Source organism: Eumetopias jubatus, unplaced genomic scaffold, assembly GCF_037043125.1.
Source record: "Eumetopias jubatus isolate StellerSeaLion01/CBP00866 unplaced genomic scaffold, mEumJub1_p1.0 scaffold_7, whole genome shotgun sequence".
In the NCBI taxonomy this organism is placed as follows: Eukaryota; Metazoa; Chordata; class Mammalia; order Carnivora; family Otariidae; genus Eumetopias; species Eumetopias jubatus.
In genome coordinates, this window is record NW_028274813.1 from 135,885,515 (window position 1) to 135,905,599 (window position 20,085).

At 45.5% G+C, this 20,085-nt stretch overlaps 1 protein-coding gene across 1 annotated transcript in view; it reads right to left on the reverse strand.

Annotated features, from left to right (window-relative positions):
• ADAMTS17 (ADAM metallopeptidase with thrombospondin type 1 motif 17) overlaps positions 1 to 20,085 on the reverse strand; it is a 354,066-nt gene that overhangs the window by 130,837 nt on the left and 203,144 nt on the right. The window contains exons 11-12 of the mRNA XM_028122793.2: positions 11,116 to 11,217; positions 9,902 to 10,047 (exon numbers count right to left, since the gene is read on the reverse strand). Coding sequence (XP_027978594.1) covers positions 9,902 to 10,047; positions 11,116 to 11,217 — 248 coding nt within the window. The remainder of the gene's footprint in view (positions 1 to 9,901; positions 10,048 to 11,115; positions 11,218 to 20,085) is intronic.

Genomic DNA, 20,085 nt, shown 5'->3' on the forward strand with positions numbered 1-20,085 from the left:
TCCAGTTTTCAACAAAAAAATCACAAAGCATATAAAAGAAAAGAAAAGTATGGCCCACTCAAAGGAACGAAATATACCGGCAGAAATGGTGCCCGAGAAAACTCAGATGTTGGGCTTATTAGGCAAGGACTTAAAACAACTGTCTTAAAAATGCTCAAAGTACTAATGGATGACATAAATAAAGACAGGAAAATGATGTATGAGAAAAATGAGAAAATCAATAAAGAAATTACAGAAAGGAAAAATAAATTCCAGGACTGAAAAATACAATAACTGAAACAAAAAATTCACCAGGTGGGTTCAGGAGCAGATTTAAGCAGGCAAAAGAAAGAGTTAGCAAATTTGAATATAGGGCAATTGAAATTATTAAGTGTCGGCGGGGGGAAATGTGAAAAGAAAAAGAATGAAGAAAAGTGAACAGAGGGTATCTGCAGTAAAGCACTGAGAGGACCAACATATGCGTTATGGGAGGCTCAGAAGGTGAAAAGAGAAGAACAGAGATTATTTGAAGAAATAATGGCTGAAAACTTCCCAGATTTGAAGAAAGACATGAATGTACAAATCCACGAAGCTCAACAAAGTCCCAGTAGGATAAATTCACTGATACACTTTTCAATTAAGCTGTCAAAAAATAGAGAATCTTGAAAGCAGCAAGAGAGAGGCAACACAACACATATAAGAGAATCTTAATAAATCATGAGCCTATTTTTCATCAGAAATTTTGGAAGCCAGAAGACAGTAGTAGGTTGATACATTCAAAGTTTAAAAAAAAAAAATCTATCAACTAAGAATTCTATATCCAGCAAAACTGTCATTCAAAAAATGAGGGAGAAATTCAGACATTTCCAGATAAACTGGGGAAGTTTTTATGTTTTGTTTTTACTACCAGACATACTCTACAAGAAACACTAAAGAGGGTCTTTCAGGGTTCAAATGAAAGGATGCTAGATAGTGACCTGAAGCCATATGAGGAATTAAAGCCCTCCAGTCAAGTAGGTATGATGCTAAGCTTTGTCAGTACAAGGTACTAGAGAGACTCTAGAGAAAGAACAGACTTTTGTCTCTGGTCCTGGTATTTAATTTCTCTCAGCAGACTCCTGTGGTGGTCTGTGATTCATGCCACCTCCCTCTGTGCAGCATTCATCCCAGGGGGCAGCTTCCAAGCACACTAATGCTTTGGGAAAATTCCCAGCCTGGTTTCAGATGCTGTTTCTCCCCTTGGGCAGCTTTCCCTAACACCCCTTAGTGTGACTTTCCAGAAGGTTCCATCAGTGCAGCACCTCTGCAAACTTCTCTGTCATCCAACGGGCCTTGGTTTCATCCTCTCCAACAAAGTCCAAGGAATCTCATCCCTGTGTGTGTGTGTGGGGGGGGGATGGGGAGGCCCCTTCATCCATATTTGTTCCTTCCTTGGGTGCTCTGCCTCAAACCAGAAGAGAGTGGCCACTTCCTATGTTTGATCTTCCAGTGTTCTTCCTGTGTTCTCTTTTATCTCTTAACAGCTAATTCCCATTACTCCAACCGCCTGTTATAGCTAATGCTTTTTTACATAAAACTACCCCTATTCAAAAAAAAAACCGAAAGAGTTTTTTTTGTTGTTGTTGTTTTTTTCTTCAGCTTTCCCTTGGGTCACTATTTGAACCACATGGGAAAAAGAGAGAAACAATTCATCAACAGTGTGATTTGTTACCCAAATCATCCCAGTATGTCAATCCATTGCAGGACCCTGCCCTCAGCCCACTCATTCTTCATGGCTGTGTCTATAACACAGGTCATCTAAGAGTTACCATGACATTAGTGATGGCCTCCCAGGTATACGTTGGTGTGAGACAACAGAAAGAGGCCCTCCATACATGCCATAAGGAAGACAGAGGAGAATCTTTGTGTGGGGAGGGTGTGTCTGATGGGGAGGTCCATAAATGGCTTACAAACAGAAGTTCTGTGGGAGGACTTGGAAGAAGGGGACCAACTTTACAGGAATCCACACTGGATGAGTGTGCCAAGCCTGAGTTGTATGGACACAAAGGCCTTCAGGAGATGCTGTGTTGGGGCTGGCAAACACAGGCAGGAGAGAGCACCCTCCCAAAGTCTGAGGAGCAGAGAGCTGAGGTTCCTCATTCACTCTGGTAAGTTTCTCTGGCCTACGTAGTGTGGATAAAGTAAAAAGATGTCTAGGAAGACTAAAACAACAGAAACCAAGCTTGACATGGCTAAAATGAGGGACAGCTAAAATAACAGAATTCATGGTACAATAAAATTGTTCATTTTTTAGAGCTAGAAGTAGGTCTGTGTCCTTCCCTCAGCCTTTCCTATGAGGGCTGCAAGGCAGAGACAAGCCTGACAGGCTCCCACTGCTCAGGCTCCAAGGCCTCACGAAAACTCATGGAAATAGAACGGGAGGTGACACAGGAATTTGAAATCTCATCTTGAAGTGAAGTTTGGTCAACTCAGTACATGGGTGAGAAGAGATAAGGACAGAGGCACTTTTACCTACACCATGATTACAGTCTAATATGGCCGGAGGGCTTACACCTTACCTGCTCTTTAAAATGATTCCCCTGTCAAATCTCTGCAAACAATCAGAGGAGGTTCCTGACTGTATCCTTCAGATGAGGAAATCAAAGCTCTAATACATTAAATCAAAGCTCAGCGGTAAGTATGAGGTGGACATAAGAAGTGTGACTCCCAAGAGCTCCTGGATGCAGCAGGAACAGGCTAGGAGGGAGGCTGAGAAGCCGGCCTGAACTACTAGTACCGTCATCTGGGATGTGATGGATTTTTCAAGATGCTTCTCCAGCATCAATCCTCAAGTTCTGTTTGTACTCGGTTGGGACTTCCTAAACATGGATAAAATAGAAGTTCAGATATGAAACCAAATGACTTAGATGGGCACGTCACAAGAAAAGATATCCAAATGGCAAACACAGACACAAACTATGCTCACAGGTGCTCCTTACTTGGAAAGGAAATGCAAATGAGAACGCCAGGGAGATACCACTACACACCCACCAGAAAGGCCACCATGGAAAACACAGACAACCTGGAGCACTGGTGAGGCTGAGCGCACAAGGAAGCTCCCTGTGGCTCACAGCTGTTGATTTGGCAGGGAGGCGCTGCAAAGCCACGCCCCCATTCAGTCACACGCATGCGCCCTCGGAGCCAATGACCCCTTCCCGCGGCGTCAGCAGGCACCTGCACGCGTGGCCGGCGCACACCCCTGCCTACGATGAGCAGTGCTGCAGCACGAGCCACGCTCTAGCATAGGTGGGCTTTTCTGTATACTGTACCTTAATAAAGATGTTTAAACATAAGGAAAAAAAAATAGGGTAGAGAGGCTCTGGTGAGAGATTGAAAGTGTGGAGAGAAAAGGGAGCTCCTGCAGGACAGGACCGGTGGTCTCTTGCTAGGAAGGGGCCTGGAGTACTCTGGGCAGACCCCAGGGCGGAGCAGGGAGGCAGCAAAGTTTCACCGAGATGAAAAGGACCACACGGCACTTTTCCTTCAGTGGATGAACACACAGACTCAGGAGAGGAGGAAGAGAAACACTCCGGCTGAGGGACCCCCCCCTTTTTTTTTTTGCTCCGTTCTAGTCAATGAAAATAAACTGTAAGGTAAAAGTCACAGCAGCGGTTCAGATCCACTCAACATCCAGAGACACAGGTGGCTTAGTGGACGGCTGGTCCTTCCAGATGTCAGGAGTAGTACAGGGCTGCTAATGCCCTTTCAGGGCAGCAGACATCCTAGTTTTAAGGCCTCCTCTGCAAGGTATCCAAGTCACACATGTGACTTAGCCTCAAGTGTAAAAGGCTGAGAATTTAGAAATCCATCCGCGGGAACACCAGGTCACTGGCATGTTGAAAGCGCGGATCCGGGGGTTTCACTTTGGAAGCAAAAAGCAATTACAGGCATATAAGGTCACTGCCCACCCTCAGGCCTCCCACTGGGCCTTAGGAGGCTGGCTGCTTTTGGAGCGATGCTGCTCAGTGACCCCAGTGCATTCCATTTCTATGCTCCACTCACCTTCTCATCCTTCTTGTGCTCTGACAGAGGGCTCTTCACACAAGACCATCTGAGCCTTTTCTCCGGACCCTACTCTCCAGCCCTCCCCCCGCCAAAACACAAGCCTTCTGATGGGGTACCAGAATTCAAATGAGAGATGAACTTTCTGCCTTGCAGTCTTTGGGCAGAAACGCCCACCGATAGCGAATACAAACTGTGGCAGGAAAGGACGAGCCTAGGGAGCTGCATTAAAAACACGGATGGTCCCCCCTGATGTCAGCCAGCAAGAAATACAAATTCCAAGAGCTGTAAAGATCAGGACTAGAGAAAGAAAAAGGTGGGGTGGGGGAGCCGACTCTCTTGCCAGTGTTTTTGGACAGTGAATAAACCAGCTGCAGAGGACGGGGAAGGAGCCAGGAATATAAAGTGAAGGGGATAGGGGGTGGGGGGGGTAGTTCCGAGTCCGAGATGTACACGGCAGTGAGACTTGGACATCCTCGGGAAATCGGAAGGCAGTGAGCCTGGTGAGTTGAGGAGTGACCCAGGAAGAGGACATTGTTTTGGTCAGAGATTGGCTCCAGGGCCTCGATCAGCTGTGCTTTGTAACAATCACCACGTCAGGCCCCTCTGCAAAAGCAGGCTGACAACTGTTGCCGGGAGTTCACAAAACACTGTCTATATCCTGCGTGATCCCCCAGAAACTCCAGGGGCTGCTGCTAAACTGCCCACCCAAGACCGGGCCCTTCTCTTCCCGTTCACCTGGGGTGCTTCCCTGAAGGCGAGGAACCTTGGAGAACACTGCCAAGGAGAAAGAGAAACAGAGCTACACTGTTACTGTACAAGACTGGACAGGTTACCCAGGCAGAAATATTACAGAAGCAAAGACATACTGTTTCTGTCACTCGGGATGAACAAGGCTGGATGACATTTTGGAGTTTGTTCTGGAGAGGACCCTGAGCACCCCTTGCTGTGGGCTACAACCTCCCTGGAGGCAGAGCAGGCACGGGGGGGGGAGGGGGACTCTCATATGCAGGGGAACCTGAGCCCCGACAGTACAAGAAAGGGTGGCTGCTGGTCATCTGCCTTCTTGGCCTAATAATTTACAATAACCTTCATGTTTCAGGGGGAAAAACAGTATTAAGGGTGTGTTCCGGGGGCACTGGCAAAACAGAGACTGCTCTTTCTCAGCAAGCATGCCTCCAGGTAGTGAGGTAGGGCTCTTCTGCTAGAAGCATGGAAAGGAGAATGGTGCCCTGCCCATTGGTGGCCTTCATGGAGCTCAAAGACCAGTACGGGGTGGGGAGGACAGGGTGAAAACAAGCGACCAAGGACGAAAGGGTAATTACAAATTGTTATCCTACCTGTAATGTGGGAAAAGGGCACTGAGAGGGACTGTAAAGCAGGCACCCTGCCTCGTGCAAGGTGGTCAGGAAGGAGGCCTGAGAAGACATCTCCTTAGAGGCCCAAGGAGGGGCACAGGCAAGCTGGGGAGAGGGAAAGGAATACTGACAAAGGTCCGGAGCTTGGAGTGCTGTATCTGAGGACAGAAAGACAGCTGCAGTGGGCTGAATGGTGGCCCCTTCCCCTCCAAGATACGCCCACCTAGAACCTTCTTGGAAAAAGGGTCTTGATAGATATAATTGAGGCTCTCTTAAGTAGGAGAGGAGATCATCCTGACTTGGGGTGGGCCCTAAATCCAGTGACAGGTGTCCTCAGAAGACGAGAGAAGGCCACGTGAAGACAGAGGCAAGTCTACAAAGGCAAAGCATACCAGAGGGCGCCAGCAGACGCCAGAAGGTCGGGCGAGGCATGGGTGGGATGAATCCTCCTTCCGGTTCAAGAAGGAATCAACCCTGCCAACACCCTGATTTCAGACTTCTGGTTTCTACAACGCGGAGAGGATAAACTGCTATTTCAAGACACCAAGTTGTGGTAATTTATGATGGCAGCCCCAGGAAACGAATACAGAGGCCATGGTCAAGAGTATGGACTTTATTCTAAGTGCAGCGGGGAACCATGGAAAGGGCTGTGGCAGGAAGAGAGAGAACTGGAATTTTGCTTAAGTGGATCTCTCTGGCTCTGTGTGGAGAATGAATCCAGAGGGCAGGGAGCGTGCGGGAAGCAGGGAGGCCACTGCGGAAGGTCTGAGAGAACAATGGAGCCTTGCCGCTGGGCTCTACACCAGCTACGTGACCGTGGGCACGTTACCTAACCTCTCCACGGCTCAGTTTCTAACCAGTGGGGCGAAAAAGAGTACCTGTCCTGTAGGGCAGCATTCAATGCTTTACTGCATGTAAATGCCGAAAAGGGAACCCGGCACATGGTGCAGGCTCGCTGCATTCGCCATTCTTATCACAAGAGCATGTGGAGGAGGAAGAGAGGGACAAGGGGACCATTCACGGACTCAGGAGCTTTGGACTGGAGCGAGGTGATGGAGGATGGTGCTGTTAATGCGGAGTGGAGATGTGTGCTGGGAGGAGAGATCACAGTCTGGGAAGAGTCAGGTTTGAGGCGTCCAGAAGACCCATGGAAGCTGGCAGAACTGTGCACGTTGAGAGTGGGCAAGGACTTTATCTGTTTTTGCTTGTCACTATAAGCCTAGACCTAGCAGAGATCTTGGCCCAGAGTCAGAGCCCTGTCGAGGTGTACTGAAGGTATCATGCTAGAAAGGCATGACTGAGAAGGGGCATGGGAGCCAGGAGGCATGAGAACATCAGCAGTCTCTTTCTGGGCCTTCTACCATTGCCTGCCCCATGGGATGTTTTTGGATGACAGAGATCAGACATAAAGACCTCTCTCTCCAGGGATGTGTCAGGGCCCATAACCATCTGATGTGCTGAGACCCACATATCCCTCGGCAGCCTGTTTGCAGAGGCCTGGCAAAGTCCCCCATTCCTCAATGATAAGACAGAGGAAGAGGGGCAAACAGAGATAAAGCTCATGACTACCACCAGGTAGGATGGGGGGGTACCTGATAAAGAAGAGGAATGGAAGATTTTTACACAAACTTTGGGGTTTCTGGTACAGCCTCTCTCTTGAGGCCACTGGGCCTGGAGGAATGGGGTGAAGACCCAGCCCATGAAATCCCACAGCTAGGGCCAGGCGGGTGGGGGAGGGCATGCTAACTCAGCTTTCTGAACTAGGGGTTCTTTAGGAGTAGGCAGGGCAGAAAGCAGCTGGGATGGGAACAATGGGTAGAGCCAAGGTATGGGGCATGCCTTAGCCAACGTCATGCCGAGAAAACAGAGTCAGGGCCCTTAAAAGTTGTGCCTAATGCATCTGCTCAGCATTGATGGCATCTTTTTATATGGGTTGTTCTCACCTAAATACAATCCAATTGTCCACTGTCTCGGGGCACAGGGTCTTTCTGGGCATTTAAAGGTTCTGATAGGCCCCTACTATGAGGTTCCGGGGTGACACCTGATATGGAATGATGTGCTGAGGGAGACTGATCCTTTGCCAGGGTATAAGAGCTCTGGATGCAAACATGAGGCACCAGGACAGCTACAACTCTTGCAAATTGTACCCTGCTCTGAACAAAGTCTTTCCATGTAAATCACCTTCCTCCGAGCCCCACACCGTCCTGTATGTCAGGGGACAGGGCACACGGTCTCATCTCCATTCTCTGTTAGTGCGAAGATGGAGAGGGGCCATGTACTCAATATAGACCATTACTTTATATGCATTCCCATGAATTATTCCAACTTCAGATGGAGACACACGTACAGGCCATCAGCTGCTATAAGGAGTGGTGCTGGGACTTGAACCCTTGTCCGTTCCTGCTTCGAAAGCCAGCTTTCCTCACTACACTCCGCCCGCTCCCTCTAATGGCGGAACTGAGGCCCAGAGAGGAGAAGGGGCTTCCCTGAGGTCACATGACCAACAACGAAGCCAGGCCCAAATCTCAGCATCCTGATTCCAAACCCAGAGCTCTCTTGTTTTTCTTCTTTTTTTTTTAAGATTTTATTTATTTATTGAGAGAGAGAGAAGAGCAAGAGCGAGAGAGAGAGCATAGGAGCAGGGTTGGGCGGCGGGGGGGGGAGAGGGAAGCAGGCTTCCCGCTGGGCAGGAAGCCTGACTCAGGGCTGGATCCCAGGACCCCAGGATCATGACCTGAGCCAAAGGCAGACGCTCAACCGACTGAGCCACCCAGGCGCCCCACAGAGCTCTCTTCTCAGGGCCAGAGGTAGAACTATTTTAACTTCCTCACAGAACCATGAGAAAACTGAAACCTCTATTAATTTCTCACCATTTAGCTAAACAGGCTGTCTAACCATCTACGCATCTGTGATGGTTACTTTTCTGTGTCAACTTGACTGACCTAAGGGTTATTTCTGGGTGTGTCTGTGAGGGGGTTTCCGGATGAGATTGGCATCTGAATCTGTGGATGCAGTAATGTAGATGGCCCTCCCCAAGGGGCATCATCCAATCCCCTGAAGACCTCCATAGAACAAAAGGCAGAAGAAGGAGGAATTCACACCCACCCCATGTGTCCTCTACCCCCACTAGGACCTCTCTCTGCATCTTCTCTTGCTGTCCCACTGGCATTTACACTCAGGCCTTCAGACCTGGGTGTGACAACACCACCAGCTCCCCTGGGTCTCCAGCCTGCAGATGGCAGATCATCGGACGCCCCCCCGCCCAGCCTCCATAATTATATGAGCCGATTTCTCATCGCAAATCATATATATATATATATTCCTTGATTATTTCTCTAGAGAATCCCAGTATACCCTCTATGCTTTGAATTAAGAAGTCATTCCTAAAAGATTAAAAACCCACCTATTATTTTTCAGGCACTCTGCTAAATACTGGAAGGAAAAGTTTTAACAAGACAAGTATGTGATGCCAATTCTTACAGCACTACTGGGGGGAAAGTTGTGCTCTTGACCTTGACTAATCTGTGAGGTCAGTTTTCCTTTAATCAGGAGGTTCTCAGCCTTGGCTGACCATTGGGTTCACCTGTAGAGATTTAAAACACCCAGTTCCCAGGTCCCAGCCCCAGAACTTGTGATTTAATTGGTCTGGGATACAGCCTGGGCATCGGAATCTTTAAACACAAGAGGGGATTGCTACTTATTCATCAACATGACTTAATTGTGGATATAAAGCCTTTCTTTTTGCTCAGAAGGTATAACTCATTCATTTTCAAAATTAATGTGGTACAGCTGATGGCACACAAGACATAAAAGAGACTATTCTATGAAATATTAAAAAATGGGAACTCTCAGAGGAGAGGAGAAAAACCTGTGGGAAAGGAATTATCGTAATGAAGCACAAAATCCAGCCCTGAGCTTTCTGGAACAAATGTGCCAAGAACAAGAGGGGTCGTCATCAAGGTCAATAAAAGGAAACCAATGACGAGAAAAACACAAACAAACAAAAAAACCCCCCAAAAATGATTTTCTGCCAAATATTCCTAAGAACACAAGGTGAAAAATATCTGGATGAACAAAGACAGCTGAACCCCCAGATGTTGTGTGACTCATCCACAGCCAGGCGGCTCCCAGATCAGCTAACAGCCAATCTGAAGGTCAGCCATTCTTCCTGAAGGTCCACAGGCTTCCCTGGAATGACCCTTGACTGAGGAAGCCTGCAAAGGGAGACTGTCACCCAGCTGTCTCACGAAAGCTCTCTACCCAGGCCCACACAAGGGATAAGGAGCCAGCTCACCACAGGACTTACTGCATCCACGCTCACAGCAAGAGCTCTGTTAAAGCCGAGACGCCATATGACGCACACGACACTCCTGCACCCCGGGTCCTTGGAGTGATTTCATTGTTTCCCTTAAGCTCAAATTCTCCTCAGGGGACAGACCCTCCTTGGCATCAGGCAGTAAGAGCTGCGATTTGGAAACCCTGATCAGGGCACCCTGGAGAATGCCTGGTCAAGGGGGACTTACGGGGGGTTGTCACACTTCCTCTGCCGGAAGCGGGCTCCTGTCCCACACGTCCGGCTGCACATGCTCCAGGCGCCCCACGGGCTCCAGTCTCCGTCCACGTGCTCCGGGATGGGCGTCTTGCTCACACACTCCCCTGCGCGGCACCACTGAAACACAGCAGGGCGGGCCCCGGGCCCCAGGGGTGCTCAGCGCCAAGGAATCCAACCTGCTCGCTCACCACATCACTGTGGTGCCCCCCACATGAGAAAACGCCATGCCATCCCCAGTGGCTTTTGGTAATTTACACAAAAGTAGACCCTTTCGGGGGTAGGCATGCTTGGGAACTCTAGAGCCCGTCCTTTCTTACTCGCCCTGACACCTATACACCTGTGGGCTTTGCATTTTGCCCTCACAGTCCACATGGAATGGGCTCCCTTGGAGTTTTCTAAATTCTCAGAGAAAGGATTAATTCACATGGCTCTTGAAGAGACCCGAGTTTTGGCCAACTTTACTTCATGCGAGCGCGTCGTCTCTCTGGAAGGCCGCGTTTCCTGGCTCTGTGGTTTTGCACTTCGAAGCTGGGTTTGGTGCTTGGAGAGGACGCTGCCAGCTCCACAGGGGTGAACCTTGGCTCTGAGAATAAGCGAAAGCCACTCCTCCAAGAAGGAATTTCCCAACATGTGTGGCACTTCTGGGCCACGAGAGGTGATTTAGTGGTTTCTCATCATGGCATCTCGTTTACTCCTTGCAGTAAGACTAAGGAGAAATCTGTGGCTGCTGGCCCTCAACACCCCTCCTCGCCAACACCAGTCTCTCCTGTTAATGAACATCAGGCCTCGGGCTCGCTCTCTTAACCTCGAGCTAGAATCGCCTAACACCGTTCTCGTCGAACACATTTTAGGATAGCCTTTTGCATATGGCCAGCGATCCTGTTTTCCCATGTATGGTTTATTGATATAAAAGGGTTTTTCTTAAGGAAATTCACTTGTGTGACAAGAAGAGTCAATTTAACAAAAATATTAAGCGATTCTTGTATCTTACCAGAGGAAAAAAAAAAGGAGAGAGGTGATAGAAGTGTCCCTTTTTGCCCAGAGTGGGCTCCATGGGCCTTTCTGGGGCTGCCCAGGGGGAGCTTCAGGCACTCCTGAGTACAGTGCAGACCACCGCCCTTCAAGAGACGTGCCCGATGCCCAGGAGACGGGGACCGGGGGAGGGCTGTGGGAGGCGGGGGTTACCTTGTCTGCCCCACACTCGGTACCGTCCAGGGGAGGGTCCAGCTTGGTCTTGCAGGACGTATCTCCTTCCACCAGGCACCACAGTCCAGCGCACATCAGATGCTGCTGACAAGGGAAGGAACACAACTACCTAGAACACCAGAAACAGGTCACTCCTGGGGTCGGAAGGCGGGGCCCAATGACCGGTTTGGATTTGGAATTCGAAATATGAAGGGAAGAAGGAGGGTCATGAATCTGGATGTAAAAGCGCATCATTCAACTGGTTCACTTTAACTCCACAAAATTCTCTGCATTGACTCCCAGGAGGGTGCTTGTCTCAGGGGGTGGGGATTCAGTTTGGCAATTCCTGCATTAGCTACTGAGGGGGTATTCAACGCAGGGTGCAGGCTGGGCGCCATTAACAAACACATACCTTCCATTTAACGTAGGAAGGTACGAGGCAGATACCCATGGGTCAGACATAGTGCACAGGAAAAGAATCTCCCCGGCAGAGCCTCCTCAGACAGGGCCTGCCAGAAGAGGCAGCTTTGTTGCTGAGGCTGGAGGGGCTGTTACGTAGGCCTAGAATCCAGAGCCCGAAGGCCGATAAAGGGCTCAGAGACCTCAAGGGGTTAAAGGTTTGTCACTCTTCCCGTGGTCACCCATTTTCTAGCTCAGCTGACTTATGCGTAATTTCTTATAGTATTTCACCTAAGGAATTTCTGAACATGCACAAATATGCAATTAAAATAATTCCCCTTCAACAAGGACAGGCATTTAAAAACAGACTCCCATTTGTATTAATAGGAAACCTGCACGTAGACAAAGTGCTCAGGATGGGACCATTTATGAAAAGAACTGGGGCAGACATGGCCAGCATCCTCCCTGCAGGACTCAGAGCATTCAGTGTTGCTTCCCCAGTCTCTCTGCCCCGAGGCCATCCTCTGACCATGGAGCGACCCTTGACCACAGGGATGGGAGCTGGACAGCCCATCTCCCTGGGTGGGATGGCTCCGAGGCAAGCTCCTCACTTCTCTCAGAGGGTCCTGGCGGGTTGGCCCCACTGTCCCTGCGGTTGCCTGCCCTTCAGTGCACTTTGGATTCTCCACTCTCCTCTCCCACCTCCCTGACCCCTCACAGTGCTTCCTGGGATCACTTCCCAGATAAACTACTTGCACCCAAATCCTCGCCTCGTGGTCTGAAAATTGAGAACAGATGTACTGAAGGCTCTTTTAAAGACGCAGTGCTTCCAGGATGCCAAGCCCAATCATGGGGAAGAGGCCTGGGCTGGAGCAAGAAGACATCACCCTCCAGGACATGGCCGGGGCACCTGAGGGTGCATTTTGGGCCGGGTGAGGGTCAAGGGTCCTTGTTCAGGACAGTCACAGTGGAGCTTGCAAAAGGTGTGCCTTGCTTCGTGTAGAGGGCTGCCGTTCCAAGTAACCTCAAACATCTGCATAGAAGAGATGTGCACTGTGCTGTCTCAAGTCAAAAAGCATTTCGAAGTTGAAGAGACAAACGGAGAAAAAGGGAAGAAGGGAAGCAGAGCTGGAGGGGCTTTGACAAAGAGTTCAAAAGCCCACAGAGCTTGCTCATTTTTCAAGTATGTCAAAGCTGCTCTGTGCCCTTAAAGAAGTTGATGATTCAGGTGGAACAGTGCATACTTGGGGTCAGGAAAGCCCCTATGTTCCCATTACTGTTCACCTCTCCATGGAATGGTAAAAAGATGAGAACTCTGAGCATACCACCAGTTGGTCCCATAAAGACGGACTGCACCTCATTAAATGTTTGATTCCATGAACTTTAACCCCGGAGCTCTTCGAGAATGTGGTGTCAGTGTGTGGACACGTGTTCGTGAGACAAGGCTGACCTGGGAGGTAATTTATGAGGAAGGAGTGCTTGGGATAAGGAGATGCACCTGCCCCATCGGGAGGGAGAGGAAGAAGGTGGTGTGAACTGTTATGCACTTTATAGACAGCACATTCCCATAAAACTTTTCTAATCATTAGGGAAAAGGGGATGGGGTCAGGCAAAGCTTTAAGTAGAACACAAAAAGTACTAACCATAAAGGGAAAAATTAATGAATTGTACTATATTAAAATGAAGAACTTCTGTTTATCAAAAGACAACTGTAAGAAAGTGAGAGAGGATATTTGTAATACATGGGAGAGATGTTTGTAATGAATGGGATCAACATAGGATTTGTATCTAGAATACATGTAAAAAACACAAAAGCCCCCCACAGACAAATTAAAATGGCACAGTAGAAAAATGGGCAAAAAACTTGGAAACTTCACAAGTGAGGGCATTTAAACATAAGGATGGCCAAGAAACACATGAACAGGCACTCAGTTTCATCAGCCATCCAGGAAAGGCAAATTAAAACCACCACTCTGTACCTCTACACACCCACCAGAATGACTAAATGACAGAGAGAGAATACAAAGTGTTGACAAGGATGTGCTGTGATAAGAGCACTCTTAAATTAATGATGAGCTTCTAACTTGGTTCAACAACTCTGAGAAACTCTTTGATAGTACCTACTAAAGCTGAAGACATGCACATTCTAATATTCAACAATTCCACTCCTAGGTATGCATCGGACAGAAACATGTGTCTTTGTTCACCAAAAACATTTTGTCAAGAAGGTTCCTAGCAAAAATCTTTGTATTCGTCCCAAAGTTGAAAACTGCCCAAATGGCCATCAACAGAGGAATTATGGTCTATCAGAACAATGGAATACTGCACGATTCCATTTATATGAACTTCAAGTAGAAGAAAATGGTAGTGCTGGGAGTCAGGACAGTGGTCACCTTTCTGTTTAGTTTCAAAACAAAGACAAGGGGATTGAGCAGAGAAGGCAACTTTAGAGCTGTAGCCTCTGACCCCAGCTCGGCCATCAGCATTGCCCTGTGTGCCCAAGCTAAGCAGCTGCCCTTCTGTGATTTGTTTTCAGTACTGGAAACAGTATGGACAGCATTAATCTTTGCCACCATGATGCCTTTTAGAGAGCTGGCATTCATGTCGTGCTTTCCAAATGACAAAGCGCTCTGTCATCCTGAGGCTCATGACAGCTGTGGGAGGCAAGGACGACAGGGCTTTCTCTATTTTTTCCATTTTTCCAAAGAAGAGGTGCATGTTTGTAGAGGTCAAGGGCCTGAGCTGGATCAGAAGTACTGGACTGAGAGTTCATTGATCAAGGTTCATATCCTTGTTCTGGATCCATGTAGTGGCTCAACAGATGTGTTCACTCTCTAAAAACTAATCAAGCTCTAAATGTATGATCTGTGCATTTTTAAGCATGCATAGTATGCTATTTATAGGAAAACTATTTACAGAGAGAGAGAAGATAAGGAGAGAAATGCATGCTCAAACTGGAGAGGGAAGATTCTCTGGACCCAACCTATCACCAGGTAGAAGCAGGAAAATCAAGGCTTCACAAGGAAATGACAAGGAGACCATATGTGTAGGAAGCCAGTCCTAGAGCAGGAGACAGACTGCATGGTGGATAGTCTTGCAACTGCTGGTCTCTTTAGGTTGGAACACACACACTCCTCTCCTAAGGAGAATTCCTCCTAGCCTGAAAATAGCCCTGACACTCTCCAAAATGAACCTCCTATCTATCCCTGGTCCAGGAATAATTCAGAGGTGAACAACAGTCAGAAGCAATCAGTACAGGATTTATACAAATTAGTATGAATAAAAAGGGAGAAGATACAGGAGGGAGAAAGCATGTGAAGAATACTCACCAGATAATATGATCATCATATGGCTAAAAAGAATGTGCAAACCTATGTGCATTATTTTTTTTAAAAAACCATAGTAACCGTCTTTTTTTTTTTTTTTTTTTTTGCACTTGCAAAAAGCAAATACATAAGAACTCAGGGAAAAGGTGGTCAGGTCAAAGGAGATAAAGTATTAACCATCAGAACTGGGCCAAGGAAGGTAAAAAATAATACAATCAGATGACCAATGAGGACAACACTGAGAGCAGAAGAAGAGATATACCACTGAACACAGAGGGGTACATGGAGTTAATGACCAAGCAAAAGTGAATTTAATAAAATGAATAAACAGTTGAAACAGATTAGGCAGAAATGACAGACATGGAAGACACATAAAGGAGCTGTGACATAAGCAAAAGTGGGAGGCAAGGAGGATGAGCTCTATTTTTTCCAATGAGGGGACAGATGTTTGTGGTGGTCAAGGGCCCTGAGTTGGGGTGGAAAGACAGGACTCCTAAAGAAGAGAACCGAAGTAATGGGACAGAAAAGGTATCTGAAGAGAAATTCAAGATCCTATCCTGAAATGAAAGAAGCTCTCAGTTTCAGATTGGAAAGCAAAGCCCTATTACAGGAAAAAATGGCAAAGAATAATGAACACAGAGGCATGTCCTTAATAAAAGTTACTGGATTTCAGAGATAGAGCACAAAATATTTTAAGCAGCCGGGCAAGAAGATCAAGTCACTAAGGGGAAAAGACAGCAGGCTCCCTGCAGATTTTTCCACAACAGCACCCACTATGGGGTGATGCTTAGAAGGACACAAGGAAAGAAAATGTAACCTGAGCAATTTCTAGCAACTAAAGTGTTGCTCAAGTACTTAGGTAACAGAAAATTACTTTTTAAAAATATTTTATCTATTTATTTGAGAGAGAGAGCACGAGCTGGGGTGGGGGGAGCGGCAGGCAGAGGTTGAGAAGCAGACTCCCCGCTAAGCAGGGAGCCTGATGCGGGACTCGATCCCAGGACCCTGAGAACATGACCCGAGCCACAAGGCAGACGCTTAATTGACTGGGCCACCCAGGTGCCCCCAGAAAATTATTTTGAACGTATAAAGAGTGGAATCCTTTTCTGGAGAAAATACTAGAGGATAAAGTTCAGTCAGCCGAGAAATGAATGAAAACTCAGAAGTGACTAGAAGTGAGCACCCACCAAAGCATCGGTTGAAATGAAGTTAGAGAACTTCTCTAGCTGAAGTTAGAGAACAGAAGGCCGAGGATATAAATTTGGATAAGGCAGAAATGGTAGAGATACAAGAACAGGCTAGAAAAGAAGGTGCAGTGGGGGGCGGAATAGGGGATTGTCCATATATATCAATTTCTTTATCATGTCTAGCTGGGGGAGGAACAAAACAGACAAATGTAATAACTGAGATATCAGAGCTCTTAAAGGGAAAACGTTAACCACTAAGAAAAATAATTAAATTGGAGTGTAGAGGGAATGGAGAGAAAGGGTTTAAAGGTGGAAATGCATTTATTTCATCATGCCCATGGAATTAGGGTAGAGTAGAAACTCTAAAGAGAAGTTTGCCTGTGGCACCTTTAGCTCCCAGCAAATGTCAGAATAGATCATCTATGGAAGGCAGGGCTGCTCTTCCATTGCAAAAACAGCTAAGTATTATAATCAAACGTCATTCAATTTTTTAAAGATTTTATTTTTAGGTAATCTCTACACCCCAGTGTGGGGCTCAAACTTAAAACCGCAAGAACAAGAGTCTCTTGATCTTACCAACTGAGCGAGCCAGGTGCCCCTCAAACGTCATTCTTACTGCTGAGCTCACCAGAAGTGAAGGAACTATTCAAGAAAACCAACACAAAACACACACATACTTATACCTGTACATACCTACAACATAGTCCAATTTGTAGTCAGCACATACAAGGGGTGCATCCCCCCGAGGGCTGGCAATGATCTTGACCCTCCAGCTGGGAGAATAAGTCTGGAATCTGGAAGGGTGTTTATCACTTCTAGAAGGATTGGTGGCACCCCTGGCTTTTTGAGACAAATGTAAAGTCTCTTTGAAGGAAAGCAACCACCATTCAGGCTCTCAGAATTCCATGCTGATTTCTAATAAAAGTAAACTCACAACGAAACATGGAAACATAAATGACAGCCGGCAGAATCAACCAACAAAAGATTAAAATTTCCAAGCTGTTTAGATGATAGAACGATCAGATACAGAATATATAATAACTACCTAGGGGTGCCTGGGTGGCTCAGTCAGTTAAGTGCCCTACTCTTGATTTCGGCTCTGGTCACTGTCTTAGGGTTGTGAGATCAAACCCTGTATTGGGCTCTGCGCTGGGTGTGGAGCTTGCTTAAGATTCTCTCTCTCTCCCTCTGCCTCTGCCCACCCTCTCTCTCTCTCTCTGGAAGAAAAAAAAATCATTATAATATCTATAAAATATTTAAAGAAATAGAAGATGACATCATGTACACAAGCCAGCAGTGAGATACTATGGAATATGATCAGGCAAATCTGAAAAAGAAACTAGAAAGAACTTTTATTCTTTAATGTCTGAGCAATTTCTAGCAACTAAGGTGTTGCTCAAGTACTTAGGTAACAGAAAATTACTTTTTAAAAATATTTTATCTATTTATTTGAGAGAGAGAGCACGAGCTGGGGTGGGGTCTTTAGTGTCTTCGCCACTAAAGACATTAAATGTATAATTGTTGAAGAAAAGCAGTGGATTCTGACATCACTGAGAGAAAGAATTCGTGACTGGAAAATAGATTTGAAGAAATTATATAGATTGTAGCATGAAGAGAAAAGAAATAGGAAAATACTAAAAAAAAATTGGGTTAAGAGATAACAAAGAGGAGAAAACGTTGATGTCTGTGTCTAATCATAGTCCTAGAAGGAGACTAGAAAGAATGGCAGAGAGGCGGTACTTGAGAAGAAAATGGCTAACATAGAACATATACTGTGTAGAATAATGAGTCTTCCCACTTAGTAGGGGGCAGGCTTCTAATAGGGGCCCAACAACCCCTATCTCCTCCTACTCACGCTCTTGTATAACACCCTCCCCTTGTACATCTGATGAAATTAATGGCTTGCTTTGCATCCGCTGAAAACAGCAAAAATCACAGGATGTCATTTTAAGCAACTCTTGGGCCAATGGGAAAGTCATAACCAAAGTTGTGAATTATGAAGAAAATAATGACAATGAAAATGTTAGATACCATGGTAGATGAAGGAAGAGTCTCAAATACTCAAACAAGGAAAAAAAATTGTCTACTTCAAAAAGTATGAAAGTGGAACAATATAAATTTCTAAGAAAACAGAATAAATTAATGAAGATAAAAGGAGTAATTTATTATTTAGGGAACAGAAAAACCATAGACAAGTCTGAGTTGGCTCTTTGGGGGAAAAATGAACTGGATAAACCACTTGCTAACCTAGTCAAGAAAAAGGGAAGAAAGCATGAATAATAAGATGAAAAGAAAGGAGAAAGAAAAAAAGATGGACAGAAAGGAAGAAAGAAGATAACCAAAATGTAAAGGAAATTTTATGTATGTACATATGTATGTATGCATGTAAATTTTAAAAAATAATCAGTGATCACTGAGCTCGATTCTATGTACCTAAACTTGAGATGAAATGATTTCCTTACAGTGTGTAAATTAATAGAGCTATTGTTCAGAATAGAGTAAAATGTGGGGCACCTGCATGGCTCAGTCGTTAAGCATCTGCCTTTGGCTCGGGTCATGATCTCAGGGTTCTGGGATCGAGTTCAGCATCAGGCTCCCTGCCCAGCGGGGAGTCTGCTTCTCTCTCTCCCTGTGCCCCTCTCTCTGCTCATGCTCTCTCTCAAATAAATAAATGAAATCTTTAAAAAAAAAAAAAACCAAACCCAGAATAGAGTAAAAATGCACATAAACTAGCTAATATAGAAGACCTAGGGAAGCTGGCCAATGAGTTACCCTTCCTGAAAACCTATGGCCCACATGGTTTCTTAGCAGTATTTTTCATAAGGAGATTCTATTTAATCTTTCAGAAACAGATAACACCAATGCATTCAAACTGCTTAAGAGCATTTAAAAAGGGGAAGTTTTCCTTATTATTTATATTAATTGATATCACACTGAAACCAAACTGAACAAGATAAGCACAGGAAAAGAAAAAAGGTTCATACCAAACTCATTTATGAACACTGTGACGAAAATCCTAAATAAAATTTACTAATATAGTGAAACATACACCACGGCCAAGTAAGGTTTACTCCAAGAATCTGAAGATAGTTCAGTATTAGAAAACCTGCTAATATAATTTGCCACATTAATAATTCAAAGAGAGAACTCATCCAGTCCTCTCCATGGATGCTGAGAAGACATTTAATAAAATTTAATCAAAACCTCTTATTAAAATTCTTAACAAGGGGCGCCTGGGTGGCTCAGATGGTTAAGCGTCTGCCTTCAGCTCAGGTCATGATCCCAGGGTCTTGGGATCGAGCCCCGCATCGGGCTCCCTGCTCCGCGGGGAGTCTGCTTCTCCCCCTCCCTCTGCTTCTCCCCCTGCTCATTCTCTCTCTCTGTGTCTTGAATGAATACATTAAAAAATCTTTAAAATTCTTAACAATATACATAAATGGATACTTCCTTCATCTGATAAATATCTATCTCATGGGGAAACATTGGAAGCATTCTCATTAAAACTGAGAAGAAAAGAATGTATATTATCACACTGCTATTATTTTAGATGAAAGAAAGAATTAGGGGCTAATATGGAATTATATAACTAAAAAACCAAATGACTCAACTAAAGAACTATTATAATTTCTAAAAGAATTCAGTCAGTTGGGCAGAAAATTAAAATACAGTAATCAAAGCTCTTTATAAATAGCAACTACAACCAATTTTAAAGATATAATGGAATAAAAGATCACATTCATATAGCAAAAAATATTCTATAGGGATAACTATAATAAGAAACTTATAAAATAAACATAAAGAAAAATTTAAAATGTCCCTGAGTGAGGGAGGGAAGATGTCTTGAATGGATGTAAAGAAACACTATGTAGGAAGACTCAAAGTATAAAGGCATATATTTTTCACTAAGTTAGTCTCCAAAATAATGTAACTGAATTTAAAATACCAACACAATTTGGACCTAAACAAGCAGATCTAAAGACCATATGGAAAAATAAACAAGAAAGAATAGCCAGTGAAAAAGCATATGGTTAGTGTATTAAAATATTTTATAAAGCTAC